The sequence below is a fragment of the Lagopus muta genome, chromosome 1, assembly GCF_023343835.1.
Source record: "Lagopus muta isolate bLagMut1 chromosome 1, bLagMut1 primary, whole genome shotgun sequence".
NCBI lineage: Eukaryota > Metazoa > Chordata > Aves > Galliformes > Phasianidae > Lagopus > Lagopus muta.
This window is the reverse complement of record NC_064433.1, coordinates 106312274-106337631: the sequence shown is the minus strand read 5'-3', so window position 1 is coordinate 106337631 and position 25358 is coordinate 106312274. Positions and strand designations below refer to the sequence as shown.

The window sequence follows — 25358 nt, the reverse complement described above, 5'->3', positions numbered from 1 at the left end:
TAATCTTGAAGGAGTTATCATATTGCTCACTTTAAAAAAGCAACTTAAGATAAAAATAAGAAACATCACCTAAAATAAAATTATAAATGAAAGTATGATGGAGATCAGTTGCTTTTCCACAGGTGTTGTGATAAACTTTACTAAGTGAAATATTTCAAATGGCAAACTTAGCTTTGCATTCCAAGGTAGCACAACCCTCTTTGCTAGAGGATAGCAAGTATGCTTACCTAGTTTTGCTTATTAAGAGCACTGATGTAATATATGTAAGCAAATATTCCATAGATTTGTGAAGATCTTCTCTTACCATTCTCACATTTCATCCATTTAAAGAAATCTGATCATTTCTAAAACATTAGTAGATAGTCAAAACTTGTGCTAATATAAGACAGATTAAAGCATTTATACTTTTAGAAAATGAAAACTTGCTGTGTCAATTCACACCATCTAGATATGTTCAGTGTCCCTTGCAAAGATGAATGGATCTACCTACACTGAGCTAGCATTCAGAAGAGCATAATCCATCAAAATACGTTTGTATTCAGCCCACTTATTGTACTTCTGTAATTGCTGCTGCCTGTAGGGAGATCTAAGAGTATCATCAGAAATGGTTATTTATTCCACTGGAATGGTGAAAAAGCAATGAACTGAGGACGATAATAACAGTGTTATAATGCTTCTTCTCTACACAAACGCTTTACTACCTGCATAACCAAATAAAACATTGTTTTCGTCCACAAACCAGGTAAGAATTAAATCAACTTCATCCATCTTTGTAAACCTGACCCTTCTACAGTAATTCCTAGAAGGCACATACCTTGATCCTCCTTATACTCAGGAGGTAGTGTAAACAAGTGCAAGGTATTGACCTCATATAGGCAAGATACACAAGTACAGAAGTTCTAAGATGTTAGAAAGTATTCTGTAAGACAAGGTGATAGCACTGGATTGTGTACCAAACTACGACAGATTCAGAAGCCAATGAAATGTAATTCCATTTATAATTTTTTTTTCTGCTTTAAGATTTGCTATATTTCTAACATAAGAATACAGAAAAATGTTTTAACAACCTGCAGAGATCCCTTAGTAGCTATTTGAACTACAAGTAAAGTTTTAAAGACAGGAAGATGGGGGGATTAAAAAAAAAAAAAAAAAAAAAAAAGAAAATGGAAGAACTAACACAGGCACTGATAAACTGTCATGGCTAGGGACAGGCAAGGTAGAAATCAAGAGCAAGTCTGTCTTCCATGTCTGAAAAAGAGCTGCTGTCACCTATTCTATCTTTATAACAAATATGGTAGAGAACTGTCCCTGACTGCACTACAAAAAGAAATCTGGATCTTCAGAGATATTTAGGTACTTAACTCACAAAAATGTCAATGGAAATTAAATGCAAGTATCAATGAGCACTGGACATCAGAAACAAGGCCACAGAATTTCACTACAGCTGATCAATATACTGTGCTGCAAATTATCCACTAACTCCATTGCCACGATAACTGGCAAAGGTAGTTAAACCAACACATTTCATATCTCACCACCATTTGTAAAAACAAATGGTTGTTTCTTGCTTTCTTATTTAATCATTATTTGTAACAGTTTATCAACAAATACATAAAAAAAATAAGAGCGTCAAGATGAAAATGTGAGAATAAAAACATTCTCAGATTCAAGCTATTTTCCAAGTTTTATTATTTTCCCTCGTACAGAAAGTTTTAACTAGACTACTTCACTTACATTTGAATTGCATCTAGTGACATAAAATATCTGGTATGTCCTTAAGTTGTCTTACAGAATCATCCATGTTGACAAGCATAGATAGTTAATTTCATGTTTGTTGTTCATATTTGGGGGCTTACTGCAACACATGTTAAGACATAGACATCATCCTAAAATCTGGTGAAAGGAATACCTATTCCCCTATGCACACCTAGACAAAAACTTCCATAATCAAGACTTAGAGTACCCTATTTTGGTTCCCAAGCTGAAATTATACCAGCTTGACATAACAGTTATGCATCACACTGTCAGAATGTGTGTGGTCACCACTCCCTGAAATAACAGTGAATATAAATGTACAAATAACCATATATCAAGAGATGAACTGAATAGGAAGCAGAAGACTGAGTAGTAACAGAGAAATAATAGTTTTTTTTTTAAGACATTACAATGTCCAATTTCAGGAAGACTTGTGACCAGTGTTTACATAGTTCTTGTATCCTACTTAATGAAGTAGCATCAACAGAATCCCTATTAAATAACTATCAAGTACTACTAAGGATGGGCTCTTAAGAGAGCCACCCTAGGGCCTCTTTCACTCTGCCTTCAAACCTAACCCCCAAAAAGAACATAACTATTCTGAGATAGAGAAAGAGGACAACCAAGTGCATAATTTATAAAATAGGATGCAGAAGAAGTGCACATTTAAGTTACTATTCAGGCTTGTCTAGTGCTACAGCTAGTTGAAACTGATGAACTGAGGGTATTCTGTCTCCACAGACTGCAAACCCAAATAAACCCACTGCTGCGTCCAGGCACCAATGAAAGGTTTCAACCCAAGGATGTAGTTAAGAACACAAGACTTCAGTCATGATTCCTAGAAAGCTGTAAAGGGCAAGCTCCTGAACAAGCATTGTCCTGTGCAGAGTTCAAGGAAAGAAGCTTCCTCTGTAAAGAAACTGCTGCTATTTCTGCAAAAGGCTACACATCACCTCAGAGCCTGCGCACCACTCCTGATGTCACTCACAAGTCACCCAAGCCATGCACAGCATCCCTCCATGACAGAAGCTTGCTACTCCAAGCATATAAAACATGACAGAAAAGCTCTGTCTGTTATACAGCACCAAGTGCAGGACACAAATGCTCACACCTGAGCAAGAAAGCCAATATGATACACAATGCTCAGTGAATATTTACAGCACTAAATGCAGTCCTAGCCATCCCATTACTGTGTTACCCATGAGAACTTCTGCTTTTCATTCACACACTGAACACTCCAACACCGCAGGTGCCTTTTCACTCCAGCTGCCCATTTGATGTCTTTAAGGGCCCTAGAAAGACTTTAAATTCATAGTATTCACTTGGACATTCCCAGTGGGCTAATCAAAAATTCCAGAAAAAGGTTAACACTTCTTAAATGTGTAACAATTTTTATAATGGTTAAGATCATGTTTCTTAATCTGAACATTTGTTCAAAATCAAATATTTGCTCAAGTCTAAATGAGTCTTTGCTACTAGAAATAGCTAACAGAAACAAGCTTCAGCCTCGCGATATTGCTGCAGAAGCTCAACTACTCATTAGAAAAACAGTGTTCAAGAAAAAAAATTAAGTTATAAGTACTATCTCAAAAAAAGGTGCTTTGTTGTTTAGCTGTTGTTTTTTTTGTTTTGTTTTTCAAAAAGTTCACCACAAATCAGGATACAAAATGAGAATTATTTTCTAATATATTGAAACAACAGACTTTTATTTGAAGCATTATGCACAAAAGTGTTATGCTTTTGGAAGTGCAGACTTACCCTGACTCTCCTATCTCCTGATGGCCCACCAAGCTGCCATCTCAGCTCCACCAAGACAGGACAGGGAGGGTCAGCCACAGCAGCTGGAATTCTGCATGCCTCCCTCTCCCTGCAGCCCTAAGGAAGTCAGCTACTGCTGGCTGCTGCCATCCAAGACCTCCACGGCCCTACGACACATTCACATCAACACCACACCTAACCTTCTGCCCAACAAAGCATTTCAATTAATTCTGCTACAAAGTGCACATTCAAGTTCCAGAGATGGAAAACTGTGCAACTACTAACACAACTTCCTGGAGGAATTGAAACTTATCAAAGCTGTTCTCTCTTAGGAAGAAGCAAATTAAATAAAAACCGAGGCCTCTAATGATTTCCTATTTTAGATGTTTTGGTCTACTCCTCAACAAGTCAAGTAGCATTCTCTAGGAGGCCAAACTTCCATGACAAAACCCAGAAACAGGTAAACAGACTTTTTTTTATAATTTCTTTCCTCTCCAGCAGGGAGTGAAGCTGAAAGACTAAATCTTTAACATCACAGGTACTAAGTACTTTTGGAGGAGGGGAAAAACTTACTTATTTTTTAAATAGGCAACTTCTTTTTAAATATGGATGCAGGAGTCTAACTTTAGCTGTCTATGTTTTCACATTTCTCATCTCAGGTAGAGAAAGTGGAGCATTAATCTAGTCTCTTGACTTCAAGGTTATCATTCATTGAGGTCAATGACTCCACCTGTGAAAAGCAGAACTTCCACTTTCCGTATGATAGCTGGTTGCTTTTCAGTAAGCAGTACTGTTCAGCTCACCTCTGACTGCTTTCTCACAATTGCTGGCAGAAAACACAGCCAGAAAGACAGCACAGACAACTCCTGCTGGGGGAGTTACCTATGTAAAAATAGTGGTTAACCCTAAAAGCATTCCAATTCATGCAAAGCACTATCTGTATTTAAAACTAATACTGCTAATAAGCATCCCTGTCTCTTACATTATTTTCTTGGCATCTTCCTTTTGAAGGATGAAAAGAAAATCTGCACAGTCAAGACCTGAACAGCCAAGAAAAAATCCCTGTAAGGATACAGTTAAACATGTGACAAAACTACTGACAGAATCAGTCCAACTGGAATGGAAGCACAGAACCAGCTCATACTGCACTTCAGTATAGAATTATATCATGGGCCAAGCATTTGCCCCTTTTTAATCCAGTTCTGGTTTTACGCCAATACCACATCTCACAAAAGAGACTCCAGGTATGCAGTTACCTATGTGGAAGCACAGATAATGCATCCATTATTTCTACAAAATTTAGCAAAATACAAGTAGGTGATAAAAAGGTGATGCCCTAGTAAGTTTCTGGAATTTCCTGGTAAATATTCAAATAGCTCTGAACAAACTATAGTAGATCTACCAAAGTGTCTCTGAGGTAATGTAAAACAGGTGAACTTCAAAATGCAGAGCAGTGACAGCGGACCTGGCTTTCTTTTCACTGTACAGCAACAGGGTTTGGGGGTACTTTTTGTGATTTTGTTTTTTGTTTTACTCATTTGTCTTTCTAGTCACACAAAGTATTCTTTAAAATAGCTATAAATTCAACAAAATCTGTAGTAAGAATATTATGAATATGAGACAACGCCCAACTCTTTTCATTCCACTCTTACGTAAAACTAACACCCAATTACTTGCAAGACTCAACCCAACCTAAAAACTTCCCAAAAGTCCTTAGTCTGCATTTCTTACAGCTTAATAAGCAATGCAACGGGGGGGAAAAAAAGCAACAATATACGTACTTACTATTTACACTGTTCCAGTACTACTGTTATTGAGTAGTACACCAATGGGCTTTTTTCCTTTTCCAAACATGAACAATATTTTTGTGAAGAACAATGTGATCATTCCCAATGTTTTTTTCAAACTCGAATATAGCATTTTCACATTTTTGATCACTTGCTTGGTTCTCAGAACTATTTTTCTTTCCCTTCTACTTTCAAGAACAATATTTCCCCAACACTAACTGCTACCAGTTACTCAGCATGTGGCATGAAGGACGAAGGGCAGGATCCTTCTGAACACTTACTTCTAGTTCAGTAGATCTACACTGGTCCCGTACGCACTCAACTGAAATGTGAGTCTTCTTGCAAAGGTCAAGAAAAAGGCTCTTCAGAAACTTAAGGATCAGACAGTTAATTATTCCTACTTACATATTGCCACATCACAACCAACAAGAAAAAAACAAAGCCCAAGCCAGAATGTTACTTGTTTTAAATCCAATCATCCTCCACCTCAACCCACCCCCAAAAAGAGAGGGGAGCAACAACAGCAACAACAGTAAAAACAACCACAGTGTCCTACTCAGCTTAGCAGGTGCAGGACAAGATGTAGCAATCAATTGCAAAACACACACTTCCAAACAAGATCAATCCCTCTTGTAACTACACAAACACAATCCCAAATTTCACATCACTTCACAGAAAGATAAAGTGATACACAATGAACCAAAGATTTGTTTTTGTTTTTCACCCTATACAGGCTCCCATTCTTTAGCCAAAGGTAGCTTAGAAATTATCAAGCATCTATGAAACCCCAGATCAGTCACTCTCGGAAGCCAAGTTGCATTAAGAAAGTAAAAGGAATCATCCTCAGTAACCACAAAACCTTTCAATTTCTGGCCTGAGCTCTCACCAGCTACTTTGAACTTGAGACTGGTATCAGCAGAGTCACATGACTCCTGCTGTTACTGTATTAAAGAATAATTACAGCACATTTTTCTCATTTTAAGGCATGCAAATCACATTTATTCTCAGAACCTCAGCATACAAATATTGGCTCTCCCAATAGACAGAAAATTGCAAACAAATCTTACTCATCCAATTTCAGTGACTTACCAGAAGTCCAAAAGTTTTGGTAAGATACTACTGTTTTTTATTCTGCATTTATCATGAGACTTCTAAACAAAGAGTATGAGCTTTAAAAGATACGGTTACTAATTAAAACATTGTATTTAAAAATCCTGTATATATTCCCATTCTTCAAGATTGTAATTCTACAAGCTCACTATCATCAGAAATCATGGCCAACACTGAAAGTGTACATATAAAAATACCTAACTTAATTCTCTAAAACAGTACCAGGTACTTAAGTTACTATTTTGTGCTGTCATATTTCCATTCAGTTGTGACATGAATGCTTTTAAACTTTCAAAGCAATGTCTCAATTTTAAGTTGGGCTACATTTTTATCTACACAGCAATAAGCAAATGACCTAGAAACAAATCAGTTGCTATGACTGTCTACTTGACAGTGCTCCACAAATTTTAAAGGACATGAAGATTCAATTTTAAGATTTTAAATACTATTCCTCTTTATATACATGCACGTATTTAGAATAAATGAAGTATCAACTCTTTAGAATATTTTTCCTTCCTCTTCTTCTTTGCCGTACTGCACTTTGTAATTTTTTAGGCCCAGTTTTACTTGAGCCATCAACATACAACTTACACACGTTCAACTGAAATGAACAAATGCTTAGTTTTCACATAATGAAATATCCACTTACAGCATCTTGGCCTTAATCCAACATACTCCATGTAAATATACCCCGTAAAGCTGTTTAAGCATGAACAGCTGATGCGACTGAAAACTGTCAATCAAGAGATGATCTGCACGCATACGTAAATGTATCCAGCTCCTTTCCCAGCCTCAAGGATTCATAGGTTTTAAAGCAGAGCCAGCAAATGAAAGATTTGTCACAGGCCTCCAAATATAAGCAATGCGTAGTTCTGTGACTTAAATAAGGGTACGTGGGTATAAACTGCACCAATTCTCTTGTGAAACCTAACTTTCATTCTACTTCTGCTTATCATGATTTTTCACATCAGAACAGCAAACAAAATACTACCACTAAAAATAAGCCATTTACTCAACAAGTACACTGGGGACTTAAGGTATTTTGTTTGGAAAAAAAATGCAAGAACTTCCTAAAACGTAAATTCTAAGAATGTCTAATGAGTTGAAGATGTTTAAAGATTTTATCCGTGTTTCTTAAGAAATTTTATAGTAGCTGAACAGAAGGATGTGATTAGGCACAATGAACTCCAAGTTTTTTGTTTGGTACGATCTTTTTTCAGATGGATCCATAACATTTCTGTACAATAAAGCTAACAGAAGATTGAAATAGTACATCACTAATCAGGTGACATGCATCTGTTGGTAACCAGGAATCATTAAAATGGGGTAATAGCGAGCAAGAAAAGACTAAAACCAGTACATGTAGTCAATATTCTTAAGAGCAAACCCTTGTTTCATAAAACTTTGAACACAATATTTCCATTCACAGAAACCACTTTCTTTCTTGGCCAGTTGCAAGAAGTCTAATAGGGCAAAGAAACATATTTTAAAAATTCTGCAGGTTCTTAAATATTCTACTAAGTTTGCAATGACAATTTTGGAGTTGTAGAGAAAGGAATGGAAACAAAAAATTGATCAAGAACATCCAAGATTTTCCCTTATGAAAGCTCTTGAAAATAAGCTCACCTGTATGCATCGTCTTCTTTCAAGTCTCATATCATCCTGTGGGGTTGTGGGGACATGGGGAGTCCAGCAGGAAACAACACTGCAAAAATAAGGGAAAAAAAAAATTGTAAATAAAACCAAGATATCTCAATAAATGTCCCTATTCCACTGGATTTGCATGTTTAGTTCAGCCCTAAGTCTCAGGTGGAGCCACAGATGTAAGCCTAGGAGGTTCCAACAGAAAATGAAGTTCTCCAACATTAAAAGCAGAGGTGAACGTTATCAAGTCCTTCTGACAGAACTTCAAGGATTGACTTAAACTTCCAACTTGTCATTCAACATTTCTGAAAATCAAGGTCATCAAAAAAGTTCTCAAATCTCCCAAACTAAAACCCAGAACAAGGTTTATACAAATTCAGTGGGATTTTACCAAGCCAACAGGCTAACAAAATGTAAATGCACACAAATCTACACATAGAACTCTATTTTCTCCTCAGATCTCATATGGCATTCATTTAGGTTCACCTTAAATGCCATTAACAATGCTCAGAACAATAAAATTATAACTTTCTACAGAACAAGGAGATATAAAAGGTTTTTATAACCCCATCAAAAGAATCATGGAGATTATGTAATGGAAAAAGAGAACAATAAAACCACCATATAAACAACCCCTAGTCAAAGCAGTTCTGAATTATTTGCTTTTCACATTTTGAAATACAAAATCATCATCATGTAGAACCTAAGCAAATATCAAAAATTTTTGCTAATAACAGAGGATTTTAGCAAACTACTCAATCAGATCGAGTCTAGATTATTTCTAAACACCTGATATATGTAACTTCACTAAAGTGCTTCCAGCCTAAAATGCACTCAGATAGGCAAGTAAAAAATGTTGCAGTTCATATTTATTTCTTGATCAACCAGAACTGTGTAAGTACTGCACCTATCATAGGCCCAGCTACCTGTTCTACCACCACACCACAGAATTGCAATACAAGCTAAAAGAGGTGGTGGTGAGACAGCACAGTTGCAGTGGTTGCACTATTATTTGGCGAGTAGGTGATTTTTTTGCTTCATTTCTCCAAGCAGCAGAAAGAGGCAAACAAAAAACTTACCATCCTCCATCATAAATCAACACCTTAGTCTTTCAAAAGTGACATTCCACAGACATACCAAATGTCACTGCCAACCACAGTAGCTGTGACCTTGGCAAGGCCAATGAGTACTGTCTAAGGCAGGAATATCCAAACCCATGAGCCACATGTGCCAGGTCCAGCTCACAGTGCAGCCTCACGCCCTACCCTGTGCCATCATGGCAGCAATTCCCAGCCTGTTCCCTCAGCACCAACAAACACTGGTGCATTGTGAATCCCATCTGGGCCAAAACCAGGGCTCAAGACACAGTGCGGTGCCAGCTCAAGATGGCAAATAAGTTTAGGTACTTTGATACATTGGCCTGCGAAAATATGCAGTTGTGCTTTCAGTTTTGATACAGAAATTGGAGAATAGGTTCCAAACTTGCCAAAAACTAATCAACATTTTACTTGCAACTGCATTTTCAGTCAATGTAAATACATTACTTGTGAATTTCAAATGGAATGTAGAGCTGCAATTCAAAATTTCATCATGTCTCTTTACCAGACTTCTGTAAGCCCTCTCCTACCAGAGAGAAATATCCCTTGATTCACTATCACACCTTATTCATGTCATTGCTTTTAGCAGTATGTACGCTTGTGAACAACTATCTTCAAGGATGAAGCACAGGAAGAGTAAAATTTCATCAAAAGTCTCTACTGAACATCTTGAGAACTCACTATGAATTGCAATCACTGCCACTGAACCAGGCTAGTTTCACAAATACAAGGTCACATATCCCACAGGTTTTACGGTACTGTGGCTCTCTTTTTCATATGTTTTAATAAAAAAGATTAAAATGAGCTTTGTTACTCTATATACATTCATTGCATTATATATTTTATGAGAGTGGCTCCAAAAATAATGCCTCCTGCTTTATCATTTTGACCCATGACGTCAGAGGCCAATGTCAGTGGTGTGGCAGTAGAGCTTGAACCAAAAATATTCTATTACATTTTGTTGCTGTGTGAAAGATGGCAGCAGGTCAAGTCCGACACAATGGTGTCTAACATGGAAGCGCATATGAAATAATGGTGTGTCTCAGAATTTCTCCATGTGGAAAAGATTGTACCCACTGATATTCTTCAACACTTGCAGGGGAAAAAAAAAAAAAAAAAAAAAAAAAAAAAAAAGTTGAGAATTTGCTCTATAAAACAGTGTTATTGTGATCTTTGTATCAGCTTTTGTTTCCATGCAAATAAATAGGAAGCATTATGTTTGGAGCAATCTACTGCATGTGCACAGCCCAAGACAATTCCTTTTCACTCAGCGTGGCCCAGGCAAGCCTTAAACACCAACGACTTAAGGCTACACAAGATTCTACAAACTAGGTGCTGACATGCCTAAGTGACTTCTGTTTGGACTAAATAAATAAATAACACCCAATCTGCTATTTATGCTAAACCAAAATACCATATAAACAGACACAGAAGTCTCTTGCACTAAACTCAGTCCAGCTAAATTCACAGAATGGCCTTAGTTGGAAGGGATCTCAAAAATCATGAAGCCCAAGCCCCCCTGCCACAGGCAGGGCCACCAACCCCCACATTTAATACCAGACCAGGCTGCCCAGGGCCCCATCCAACCTGGCCTTGAACACCTCCAGGGATGTGGCATCCACAACCTCTCTGGGCAGCCTGTGCCAGCACCTCACCACCCTCACAGTAAAGAACTTCTCCCTGACATCCAAACTAGATCTTCCCTTCCTCAACTTAAAACTATTTCCCCTTGTCCTGCTAAATTCAGTAGAGACAGTCACTTGCATTCAAAAACAAGCAGAGAGGAAGAAGAACAATCTTGTCTCCACTTAATCCTAAATACTCACTAGATTTAGACAAACAAACAATAGATGTCCTAGAGTGCTAGATATGAGCAGCCTACATGGGTATTTTAAGTTTACAGAGCCATATTCCCATACTTGAAACTCTCCAGCCAAGATTCTCTTTGCTTTTAAACTGCAGTACCTATGGACACTAATTTTACAGAATGTTTATCCAGCAGATTTTGCAAAGACTGAAAACATCACCATTTTGTTTTTCCCACCTTGTAGTTCAAATACAACAAGGACCTCCTCTTGTTCGTTCATTTCAGTATAAGGCCAGTTTCACAGAATCATAGAATGGCTCCAAGGACCATCAAGTTCCAACCCCCCCTGCCACAGGCAGGGTTGACAACTGCTAGACCATGTACTAGACCAGGCTCCCCAGGGCTCCATCCAGCCTGGCCTTAAACACCTCCAGGGTTGAAGCATGCATAAACTCCCTGTTCCAGCACCTCACCACTCCCCCAGTGAAAAAACTTTCCCCCAACATCTGATCTGTATCTTTCCTCCTTTAGTTTAAAACCATTCCCGCTTGTTCTATCACTATTTGCCCATGTAAAAGTTGATTTCCATCACATTTATAAACCCCCTTGAAATGACGAGGTATCCCTGCAATTTTCTTTCTTCACACTGAGCAGGCCCAGTCCCCTCATCCTATTCTCATAGGAGAGGTGTTCCAGCCCTCTGATATTCTCTGTGGCCCTCCTCTGGATCCTCTTCAAAAGCTCCATGTCTTTCCTGTGCTGGGGGCCGCAGATCTGGACACGGTACTCTAGATGGGGCTTCATGAGGGCAGAGAACGGGGGGATAACCACTTCCCTGTCCCTGCTGGCCATCCTTCTTCTGGAGCCCAGGATACCGTTGGCCTTCCGGGCTACAAGCACACATTGCTGGCTCATGTTAAGTTTTTCATCTACCAGGACCCCCTTCAGTCTTTTTCGGCAGGGCTGCTCTCAAGGAGTTCTTCTACCCATCTGTACATATAGCTGGGATTGTTCCCGTTCAAGTGCAACACCTTGCACTTTGCTTTGTGAACCTCATTAGGTTCACAAGGCCGCACCTTCAGAGTTTACCAAGGTCCCTCTTGATGGAATTCCTTCCTTCTGCAATTGTTTCAAATACAGATAGTTTCAATACTGTCCATTTAATTCAAACTATCAACAAACATAGTCTGAACAAAGTTAGATGATTTTCAGCCAAAACAGATTGTAAAGCATTCACACAGTGTCTTCTGTCAGTTCTACGATGGGATGGTGAGCTCCAAAAGCAGCCCAGTAGCACATCTCCAGAGCTTCACAACCTGGCATATTACCAAACTGATGGCAACGCTAATAATAACATACAACAGGGCTGTCACGGCCAAACAGATTCACAGAGTGACAGAATCATGGAATATCCCAAGCTGGAAAGGACCCACAAGGGTCACAAGGTAGTCCCAGCTCCACACAGGACTGCCGACAATTAAACCATATGCCTGAGAGTGTTGTCCAAACACTTGACCTTCAGCAACTTGGTGCCTTGAAGGCTTCCCCGGGGAGCCTTGTCAGTGCCCAACAACCCTCTGGTTAAGATCCTTTTCCTAATACCCTATCTGAACCTGCCCTGAGGCAGCCTCATGCTTTTCCTTGGCGTCTTGTTACTGTCACCAGGGAGAGATTAGCACCTCAATCTTCTTTCTTCTGAGGAAGCTGAGGACTGCAATGATCATCACTCAGCCTTCTCTGAGCTGAGCTGACCAAACCAAAGGACCTCAGCCACTCTTCATAAAACTTGTCCTGCAAACTTTTTATTCTGAACTACAAGAAAAGGAAATCATTTGATAAGAACATGCTGTCCAGTGAACAGAGAATTTCAAGTTATAGCTACACAACTCCAAATCATACGTAGTTCATTTTGTCACAGCAATAAAGCAATTTTAAACATATGGGAAGAGTTGCCCTTTGCTGATAGTCTATTACTCTAGAACACTTTTAGTTCACTTTTAATACTAACTCAAAGCATCCACCTTGCAAAGGATTAGTAAAGATATTAAAAAAGAAAAAACAAACTGGAAAGATACCACAAGGAGACACAAATTATTTTTTCAAGATTAATTTAAAGCTACAGGCAATAAGGAAAAGCTGCTGAAGTAACTATGAAGTCATTAACAGCTCACAGAAGGGAATGAGTACATTCACCCATATTTCTTCATAGCTAGCCAGCAGAACGCACCCATCACAAACCAATGCAACTCCCCAACCTGCTTGTAAGCACAAAACAATTCCCACATTCTGAAGAGCTGGATGAGTATTGTGGAAGTGCAGAATGATGAGGAGCAGGAGGCAGCTGTCTATCATAGTGCAATACTCTAGGAACTGACCCACAATCTAAAAAGTAATTTTATAACATTAACCAAAACAAAAAATAATTAAATTGTGTGATAGCAATATCATAGACACAACATCAAAGGGTAACATCTTACGCTATTTTATCCTTTATAAAAAAGATGCAACCTAATAGCACATAATTGCTCCACATTTAAATTCAGTTATTGAGTATCTTCTATCGTGTCTCTGTATTGCTGAGTTCTTAAAGCCAAAAGACCTTTTACACAGCCTGTATAAGTTTCAGGTAATCATAAATCAATGATGAGAGTAAGCAAGGACAAATCCCACTCATTACACAATCTGCAAGATCATTTCTAGGTTACTTAAGGAAAATAACAATGTTTAATGGGCTTCAAGAATCCAGCTTGGCCTACTTACTGGTACATAAAAGATGCAAACTAGAATTAAAGAATGGAGAAAGGAAGAGATGATAAGAAAGGTGTAAAAAAGCAAATTATTTCAAGTGGTATAGCAAAAGAAGAAAAGTGAGGTATTTCACTTGAGAGCAGTTCTTAGAAATCAATTGTGTATGAAACTACCATGCTAAAACAAGCTTTTATTTCCTATTTTACTTGCTGTTGCTTTCTAGTCTTCATCTGTCCTTACCAACATAATGCTCTTCCTTTGATCCCTTCAAAATACAAATGGTGGGATTACCTACCTTTCCAAAGCACTTCCACATTCATCAATAATTTTAAGTGTGGAGTTCAGCTTCACTACAACATGTTGTAGTTGACTAGTTAAACTAATCAAAGATGCTGAGTATATCTTACATTGTAAAGATGCGAACTATGAAAAAGTATAAAGCTTGTGTCTTTGACTTTTCTTAATTCTATAAGGTGAGGTTGCCTGTTAGCATTTTTAAGGTCATTGTGTGTTATTCCACCATATTCTTTAACAGCATTTTCTCCTTCTTTCAAGACACTGAATAGTCAACGTACTTGCCAGTAGGCTCACTAACCCAAAGTTGGTTTCAGAATCATCTTACACGTAAAAACCTAATGAAGTGCAAAAAACATCAGTAACATCTCTCTAGAGGTTTCACCATCCTTCCCCATTTTTCTTTTTTTGTATGTTTGCCTGGATATCAAACTAGATCATGAGTTTATGCAAATGGGGACACTTTTATAACATAAGAATACAAGAAGAATCCAGTTCAACAGGATCTATATGTAGCAGAGCTGCAAGAGTCTTTTATATATATATATGTATATGTATGTATATGTATATATAATATATATATTAAAATATATAAAAATATATTTATTATATAATATACATATATATTTATGTATATTAATATATTTTAAGCCTGAAATGGCCATAATATATTGAATTTTTTTATTATAAAAGTGCTATTAAAGCACCTACAGTTACAAGATTGTTCCATACAATACAAATATGCAAAGTGTTAAAGGCAACAAACACCAATGCCTTTAAAATAAAGGCCACACTCTCACCACAACTTGGGTTTAATTTTAAGCATCTGCATAGCACTCCTTCACAACAAATTTAAATGAGTTTTCAGAATATCAACAACAAAACACATAAAAGCATGAATTAAAAGTATTCTGGGTAGAATTTTACTTTTTACATGTTACTAATTAAAATGTTGTACACAGATTTATTTTCCTTATTTGGTTATCACTGTGTTAGTATAAGATTCTGTATGGCACTTTCAGTGAAGAATTGAAAGACTGTGCTAACTAAACACAACTACATTCTGACATCTCCTTTTTCCTCTGTGAAGAGGTTATTGAGTATTACTTTAGAAGTCACAAGAAGCACCAGAGAAATCTCTGACATTGACTGCTGTAAGAAGTGAACAGAATTCAGGTCACTGGCCTTCAGTAAATACAAGTTGCTAGAAACATAGAATATAAGTACTTACTTTAAAAGCAAATAATATTTATTTACTGGTGAAAATATCCTGAACTATATAGTTACTGAAATGATTGAGAAGATTAACGTATTAAGACGTAATGAAGAAAGACACATATACAGCTATATAATAACAATTTGTTAACCTGCATCTCAACAGCCTACTCTTTAAAGTATGTATGGGCAATAAGTGATGCTGCTTACAGAATCACAGAATTGTAGGGGTTGGAAGGGACCTCCAGAGATCATCGAGTCCAACCCCCCTGCCAAAGCAGGTTCCCTACACCAGGTCGCACAGGTAGGCATCCAGGCAGGTCTTGAACATCTCCAGAGAAGGAGACTCCACCACCTCCCTGGGCAGCCTGTTCCAGTGCTCCGTCACCTCACTGTAAAGAAGTTCCTTCACACATTTGTGCAGAACTTCCTATGCTGCAGTTTCCTGCCGTTTCCCCTTGTCCTGTCTCCACTCACCATTGAAAAGAGTCCGGCCTCGCCATTCTGCCCCCCACACCTTAGATATTTATAGACCTGGATCAGGTCCCCTCTCAGTCTCCTTTTCTCAAGGCTGAACAGACCCAGTTCACTCAGCCTTTCCTCATAGGAGAGATGCTCCAGGCCCTTCACCATCTTCGTGGCCCTCCGCTGGACTCTTTCCAAGAGATCCCTGTCTTTTTTGTACTGGGGAGCCCAGAACTGGACGCAGTACTCCAGATGAGGTCTTACCAGGGCAGAGTAGAGCGGGAGGATCACCTCCCTCGACCTGCTGGCCACAAGGGCACACTGCTGGCTCGTGGCCAACCTGTCATCCACCAGGACGCCCAGGTCCCTCTCTGCAGAGCTCCTCTCCAGCAGGTCATCCCCCAACCCGTGCATGCAATTATTCCTCCCTAGATGCAAGACTCTACACTTGCTTTTCTTAAACCTCATCTGGTTTCTTACTGCCCAAACATACTTACTTATATTCTTATTGCTCAATATAAGACATACTGAGGAAAAAATTCAACAAAATGAACAGAATTGGTAAATCATTTAAAATATTGCACAACAAAATGTGAACTAAAATCAACACTAATTTCTAATAAAAAATAAATTCCATAGAGTGTTAGCTATTATCAGCTTCTAGGACTGGTTCCCAGAGACACACAGCCGAGGAACTTCCAAACCACTGTTCTTACAGCAACTAGCACATACGTTGCATTTTGTTACTAAGTAAAAATCCCATCAATTAGACAAACGCATCTGGTCAAACACATAAGATGATGTGTGGCACAAACTGGAAGACAGGAGGCTCTGTCTGAGTGCCAGGCAGCACTTCTGTGATGCACAGGTGACGGAACACTGGCACAGGCTGCCCAGAAACCATGGAGTCTGCTCCTTTGGGATCCTTCCAAAGCCAAATGAATGTGATCCTGGGCACCTCGCTCTGGGTGTCCCTGCTGGAGCTGGTGCTGGGCTAGATGGACCTAGGGGGCCCCTGCCCAACTCAGTCATTACGGAGTTCTGTGAAATCTTGTGAAATCATAATGACTACAGGAAAGGTACAGTAATGCAATTTAATTGTTGTGCATTGTTGAAGAATAAATAGTGCAGACTGGATGCTACCTCCAGTCCTCCAGACATCAACACAGATCCTCAGTTAAGAAGCTATCTTCTGATATCTTTAACGTGTTAATTAGAAAAAAAAATCCAACAGCTGCAGTGTTACAAGAAGAGACCTTTATGATATATGACTGGATTTCACGCCAGTACCAGAAGGTCACTACAATGCAAACCTAGTTTATACTAAACTTCATTAACACAGCATTCGTGCCAAGAGCTCATGTTATCCTTTTTACTACCGAAGAGTCTTCAATGCACATTGCTGAACTAGATTAGTTTCTAGATAAACATTTTTTATTAGACACTTCTGAAGCAATTACACCCAAACCAAAACATACATACCATCCTTATTCCTGTATACTGTACAGCTATGATTGTCAGTGCTCTAAAAAGCACAAGTTCCTCTAAAGAGAAAACACTGTGAATGACTGGTTTCACTCATGCTAAATTTACACTGCGTGATGCAAGAAACCATCCTTTAAGTGTGAAAGCATGTGCAAACAGCTTTACTGAAATCACAAAGTTTCTCACCCAAATTCAATTCTGGCAAAGGTAGAACTACAGTTCCAGTTCAGTGAGAATTTCTTTTCTTAAGCAGTCTGCATCCTTTCCACTTCTACCTGCTTGGATGAGAGAGTGCTACTATTACAGAATCAACTCAGCAAACAGCAACGATGCAGGTGAAAAACAAGGTGCGGCAGAAGGAAAAAAGTCCATTATTTGTAACCCAATTCTCTAACCAGTTCTCTAACTCAATTCACTGGAGATGCACAGCACAACTGCAGCAGCAACCTGCCAGCAGGAACAAGCAGCTGGGACAGAAAGGGGTTTCCTAAGCTAGAACTGCTGACAAAATAATAAACACTGAAGCACACCTCACATTATTACAGAATAACCTATAGAATGGTGTCACATCAGGTGAGACTTCAGATTGCAATACGGATCTCCAAAACAGCTGACTCACAACATGTATGTGGTTTGTTTTTTTAGCCCAACCTCTTTATGAAATTAAAGGCGTAACTTACCCTTTAAAAAAGGTACTCTTGTCCTTGAACTGAACTGAGCAAACCTTAGAGTTGACCCACAGAGCCAGACAACTTAGGGTTTTTCTTTAAAAAAATTGTTTGTTTGTGCAAACCGTGGAATAAAGCCTATTTTAGGGAGCATTAAAGTGACACAAAACAGGAGAGGAGGGAAAGAGAAAAGCACACACTAAATAAAGACCAATTACATTACATTTATTTAGATAATTTGTATATGCTTATTTCCTTGCTCCTTTTCTAGAATCACAAACCCATAATAGTTATCACCTTACTGACCATATAAGGAACCACAGAGTGGGAAGTAACTTTTTCTACCCATTTAATACTGTCAAGCAAAATAGATATTGTTAAATTTAACTGTTTTAGAACAGCTAAGTCATGCCACTTTTTACATTCCCTTTCCTCATCCACAAGCAAAGAGATGTTACAGCAGGAGCTGCCCATCCCCAGCAGTGTCACCAAAACATTCACAGTAGTTTGATGTCATTGTATTCCTATGAGCACATACTTTCTTCTTCATGTTAACACATACTTCCCAGCTATAACTCCCTTAAAAGGTGACATCTTATATGCAGGAATGAATTAATTTCTCTTAGAAATAGAGTCATTGTAGTTAACAAGTTACTCATGAAATAAACCGTAGTGTGTGAATGAAGTCATAATTCAGAGTATCTATGAGGGCTATAAACTAGTTTAGCACATTTAATTTGCTCTCAGAGTTGTGAAATGCTTCTCAGAGATTTTTCCACGTATGACCTCAAAAACATTGATCATTTCATTTACAAAAACTGTTTCTGCTCCTTGTAGTTGAGAAAATAACTTCAAAGCTGAAAAGTAAAACACATGCCACTACATATTTTCATTCATCAGTTTAGAACTTTAGGTCTAAAATAAATGCCTTGAGACAGTGTACTATTCTTCTTGTCTACTCATCATTAACTTTCATTTTTTTCTCATCCTTTTCTTCACAAAACAGACTACCTACTTCTTAAAGACTTGGCCAGAGTAGAGCGCTCAGATGCATCAACTTCAACTTAATCTATCCTAGAGCTGGAACAAGTAAATGTACTGAAATGCTTTTACCTCTCAAAACCTGCATGAACTCAAACCCACAATACACAAACAAAAGTATTACAATACATTCAACATAGTCCAGCTTTGAAAGTGAGCCATCCTTATCAAAACTCATGTGTTACTTGGTTTTGACATAATTTGTTCCTTGTTTTAACCTTTTTTTTTTTTTTTTTCCTTTCTAATTCTGCCCTGAAGCATGAAAAACCCCCTATCATGCTGCAATATACCTGTAACGGGATATGGAAATTAATTCATAGGTTATCATCATGTTCTAATAAACATTCCTGTAATAGGAATGGTTAAAAATAGAGACAAAGCAGAATAAGTACTGTAAAATTATATTCAGACCACAACAAGGTCTGTTAAAAAATACTTTATGTACGTACGAAATTATCTGTACAGCATGTCTAAATGAAATAAGATCATTTCTCCACTTCAACTGTAGCAGCACATTGTTTTTGACCTTAATTTCAAAGGCAATCTAAAGTTATACATTTCAAGTACATTTGTAACAAACCTACATGTCGGTTGCCCTGATCTGATACAGTAAGACCTTCTGTCTTGAAGGCCTCCAAAATATTTTACTACATGGAGATAAGCCCACCAATACTGTTTGAAATAAAAGCAGACAAACAAACCAACTGTAGCTCTGTAAATAGAGAGCTTTTTTAAGACTTTGGTTCAGTGATTTGTTCAAGCAATATACAGGCTTATGTGCTTTTTAAGTACTCTTTAAACTTTATAAACGCACCATGGTATAATTGCTGGTCAACTGATCCCCATACAGCAGCTCCCATTGACAGCTGCCATACCACAATCTAATTTTACCTTTCATTATCTCGGAGATACAGACTGTATAAGTATACATACAGCTAGGTGCTCTTTCTTTAGATGTTCGCCATACCTCTGGGTCTTAAAACGGACTTCATCTCCAGAGTCCCTGCATCTTGCTATCACATTTCTGATAGAAAAGTGATAATAAAGAATTAGTGCTGATATACTTTCCACTTTAATACAATATTTACTTTCTCAAGTTCCAGTTTAAGCTGGAAAACTGAAGGTGTATATTTTTGCCTTGTATAACAAGAAACTAAATGAAAATATTTAGTTCTCAAACACGTGAATTTTCCTTAATGTATCTGTCAAACTTCACCCATTTAAATGAGTTCTCCCATGGACACTTGTTCAGGCATATTTCTGAGACACTTTAACTAAAAGAAATAGCAAAAGGAAGAGATTTCTTCAGTTAAAAATACATTTTACCCATTCTAGAAGTCCCACAGAAATCTATGTAAAACTCTAAAATAAATTTCTAGCACTTAAAAAAATCAAAATAAAAATCAATCAACAAGTTATACATATCTTAAGCCTTCCCAACAAGGCTACAATCCATGCCATCATTCTGATGGCAAATTCACTAGTGACTGTGAGAAGGATTACAACCACCATTATTTAGAGCACAGTAAGTGAAGAAGGCCAACATTAGATGAGAGGGCAGCCTCAGCTCTTAACTTTCTCTCTTTCTTAATTTCTTTTTATCTTCTCTCGGGGAAATAAACGAGACAGCCTGTCTTATCATCAGGGTGATGATTTCTATGCAGGACAAGCTCTGAAGCTTCGCATTTATATTAAAAGAGATGAACTCAGCACTTCACAAACAAGGTAGACACTGCCCCTCCACAGGGAGGGCAGGGGCTGATTAACAGGTTAATAGAAACCAAAGCAGTTTGGGTTCACGAACACAAAAGTAACTTTAAAAACGTTCTTCAAAAGGTGAAGGATATCTTATTTCTTTTTGCACAACTCAATCTCAGCACCTTGCTGTTCCCTCTACAAATCCCAAGAATAGTACCAAAACAAAATCTGAAATAGTCATTTTGCTTTTCCTCTCCATTCACTTAAGTCACAGAACTCGAAGTTACATTAAGTTTGTGGACAACACTACATTGGGAGGAACTGCTGACTCCCTCAAGGGTAGAGAGGCCCTGCAGAGAGATCTCAACAGGCCAGAGGGCTGGGCAATTCCCAGCAGGATGAAGTTTAACAAGAGCAAGCGTCTGTGACAGGGAAACCCTGGATCTATGTACAGATTGGGAAACAAGAGACTGGAGAAGCAATCTGGTGGGGGGTTCTGGTTGGCAGCAAGTTGAACATGAGTCAACATTGTGGAAGCCAAAAGGGCCACCAAAAATTCAGTCAGAAGGAAACAGCACTGTGGTCAGGACAAGGAGGTGTCCCACTCTGCTCTGCACTGTACCTCAAGCACTGTGTGCAGTTTGGGTGCCAAAATATTAAAAGGACATAAAATCATTAGAGATTGTTCAAGGCGGGGCTACATAGATGGGGAAGGGTCTGGAGAGCAAGGTGTACGAGGAGCGGCTGATCAAACCGGTCCCTCGCTGTGCTCAGCGCAGAGCAGAGGAGCTGAGGGGAGGCCTGATGGCGGCTGCAGCTCCTCACAGGGAGCGGAGGGGCAGCGCTGAGCTCTGCTCTGTGTGACAGCGACAGGGCCCGAGGGAACGGCATGGAGCTGCGTCAGGGGAGGGCAGCTGGGGGTCAGGGAAAGGGGCTGCACCACAGGGCGGTGGGCGGGGAACGGGCTGCAAGGGGCTGTGGGCACGGCCACCAGGGATGGAGCTCAAGGAGCGTTTGGACAGTGCTCTCAGACATAGGGTTTGAATTTCAGGTGATCCCGTGTGGAGGCCAGAGCTGGACTTGATGATCTTTGTGGATTCCTTCCAGCTTGGGATATTCTATGATTCTAAAAAGAGGGGGAATCCATTTTATCTGAAACTACACATATGATGACTGCCCCTTCAGCTCTAGCTTGGAAATCTGAAAATAAGCTCCATCACCTGCCAGTCATATCAGTACAGACAAACCATATTTAAAAATCTTTTCCAATAGCTTTCAAATAGCAGTTCAAATGAAGTTCAATAGCTTTGAAAATAAATTAACAGTGGTGGAGCTCAGGCTCTATGACAACCAGATGCATTCAAAAATTATAATGAATAAATTGAGTTATTTCATTAAAATAAGAATTCTTAAGCTGCAGTTCCACAAAAGCCAAAGCTGATGTATTTAGCATGACGTAAAATAGTCACCTTTCTTGATAAGTTTCCTGCTGACTCTACACACACCAGAGCCTGAACTTCCAGCTTAAAAATCTACACAGCAAATAAAAACCTAACAAACATCTTCAGTATATGCGAATAGCTAATGCACTTATACTCTGCATACTAACACTTGATCAGGGAAAACTGTATCTGCATTTCTGCATCAAGCCTCTGACATTCTGAACCTTTGAAACTGACAGCTCGTAAGTCAGGACCACAAGTCCAGATGCTTGGTTGGGAATGTGAGCAGCCAAGCTGTAGAACTGAGCCAGGATAAGAGATGGGGCATTCTAGTGGCAGAGGGAGAACACCATCATTGTAGGTGTTGTGTGATATAAAACAGAACTGTGACCCTTGCCTAAGAAGCTCATTATCTAAACAAATCAAGTTTGTGCACGGAAAAGCAAAAGTGGAGAGCTCACTAACTTCATCTGTCTGTAACTACACTCACTGCGTACACTATGAATACAGTACAGAGAAGTAAAGAACAGGTTAGGTAAAGCATTTCAGGTAGTACTTGCCAAATTGCCACAAAGCAGCTTGAAAACCATAGTTAACAGCTGGTTGATACCAACAGTTACAGACCCTACCTCTACTTCAAGAACACAAGCAAGATGTTTACCATCTTTTCTATATATAGTTTGTGTCTGTCATAATAGTCTCCATAAATAAACTTGAAGAAATAAATTTAATCACACACGCCAACAACAAACTACTATGATAGCAAAATGAGAAGAAAAGAAGACAGACTTCATCACAGCATCCACACTACACAGCTTTTGGTGTTCCAGCCTAAACACCTACAAAGACATCCACAATATGCCCTAAGTTCTACCTCAGGCTCAGTTTGACCAATGCAACAGTAAAGGAGAATTCTAATGCAAAATTGCATCTATTTTGGATTTTGGAACATCATTCCCACCATATTAGAGATACCAAGTTAGAGAAGCTAAAGAGAAATCCTGTTTTCAGAACTGAAGATGCCTTTAGCATAAACACCTCAGCATCTATTTCTTACAAACTGCACCTCACACATACACTCAAATACACAAAGTCAAAAAATATCAGAGTGCTTGTAATTTTGCCATATAAATTAACAAACGCAAAAACATGTAATTTATCAAAGTCCTTCAGAAAATTAATTTTACTATAAAAATTACTTAGTATTAAAGCTCTTAGCAAATAACTGATGGGTAAGTTGCAAATACTTACTTTCTACCCACACTCCCCACATTTCATTCACATGTTATTCAGCACTCTAACTTGGTGGTTGCCCTCTTGGCGTAATTCACATGATATCTTTGCACAATAAAAACATTACCCAGGAGCCATTTCCTATAAAAGGCATAAGCACTGCTTATTAATTATTATTTATTATTATTGATTTTTCTTTTTTCCTCTTCTTTTAAGGTGGATGAGCACACTAGTCACTGGATTGGATAGCCATGTTTCCTTTTCTTGCCCTGTACCATGATTCTTTCTTGTACAACAGCACAGATTAAATGGGTCTTGCAGACAGTCAGCAAGAACACGTGAAACATCATGTGCTTACATGCTCTCACTCAAAGCAAAAAATGAGTTTGTATTCTTTTTGCACGAAGAACATGCTAAAGGGAATAGTTCATGCATGTCCTCTTACAACTGAGGTCTCAACGATGAAACTCCCAACACTCTCTGCACACCTCCTGTTTAAACGCCCTCAGTTCTAAACAATTCTCACAGATTTCAAATAGCTCAGATGCCTAACTCCAGAACAAAGTTATGAGACGGAACTAATTCTGTCATAGGCATCTTAAAGAAGAACACCATTTACAAAATAGCTCTTAAATCAGATGGGATATCTTTCAGTGATAGGTTGGACAGTTTCTCAAAGAGTATATGAGCAATTAATGCTGTATCCTGGAAAATACAGCATTGGGTTCTTAGAGCACAATTTCAGGTAAAATTATGCCTTTCAGCTGAGACGATCCAGCAGGCTGCCAGCGGCAGGGAGGGCAGCCCCTCTCCCTCTTTCTCAGGCACACAGCTGTGTCCCCTATTCCTCCTGAAAGCTTTGCTGTTTATTCACACTATGATAAAACAAGATAACACAACAATCCAACCAAAAACTCTTCACATCTTCATCAGGTTCACTTCCTGTTCTGGTTCAGCAAAGGGCAAGAAAAAATTAAAGCTTGAACAAAAGGTGATACAGGCCTTCCTGCAGGAAAAAAACAAATGTTAGTTCAGTTTATTCCCCATTACCTAACTTCACACAAGTGCATGGTTTCACAAGCTGATGAAACTCACAGCTCCTACTCAAAAGAAAGGCCTGCGTCACAGGCAAGACTCATCTTCCTGGCACTCCTCCACCTCATGATGAAACAGCTTAGGTAGCTAAACTAGCAGTAAAGTTCTTACCTTTGTTTATATCATTAGGCTGTTGCACTTAGCTTCTAAAACTAGCCCGGCACGAAAAAGTAAAGCAAAGGTGCCAACAAAGAGCAAGTAATGTAGGACCAAGGGAAAATGCAGACACAGTTCCTTTCAACCTAATTTAGACCGCTGTCAAATCAGCCCCATCATATAACCTACTCTAACTTCTGATTGCTGGTTCTCCTTAACATCCAGGCACCAAAGAGGTAGGTGTTGCCACAAAGGCAGCTCCAAATCCATCAGAGGATGTAGCTGCATTTCCCCCCTCTCCTAAGTCAGCTTTGAAAGTAGGAAGTTACCTCATGAGTGTGATACATGAGTTACAGTAATCTCCCATGCCTTAAACATCACAAGGCACTCCAAAACTGTGGTAAAAAGGCTAAGTAAAGCAACAAAAAATGCACAAATGGGTTTTCCCTTCTTTGTTCCTTCAGAGTAATGAATAAATAAAGATGAATAAATAAATGATTCCAAATTTACCTCACATCATTCACTCCATAACTACAGCTCCATTTATTAGAATACAGACCACTGCCAGCTACAAAATTTAAGAAAAATACTCATCATACTAACAATTATTTTCAACTTCACATAATTCAGTATGGTTAAATTCCATCTGCAGTTCTTTTACCATGGCCTTATTCCCCAGTTAAGGAATCACTGACCTAGAAAACTCTCATTGAGGAAGGAGATGAATTAACAAACTTCAGTAAATTGTCACGTAATCTACTGGTGAGGTCAAAACATTTATTTTTCAGATTTCAAACTCTGAGGTCTCATTTTATTCTTCTGTTGTAGCCTCCATCCCTCCCATTAAACATAGGTTTGATGTATTTGAAGTATACACTATACTATATAGGTTATGGATAGCAAATGCTTGGTGAATTTTA

General features: G+C 38.6%; 1 protein-coding gene across 1 annotated transcript in view; it reads right to left on the bottom strand.

Annotated features, from left to right (window-relative positions):
• Positions 1-25358, bottom strand: part of DYRK1A (dual specificity tyrosine phosphorylation regulated kinase 1A) — an 85049-nt gene that overhangs the window by 46645 nt on the left and 13046 nt on the right. Inside the window, exon 2 of the mRNA XM_048934028.1 lies at positions 8037-8115. Coding sequence (XP_048789985.1) covers positions 8037-8046 — 10 coding nt within the window. The 5' untranslated portion in view covers positions 8047-8115. The remainder of the gene's footprint in view (positions 1-8036; positions 8116-25358) is intronic.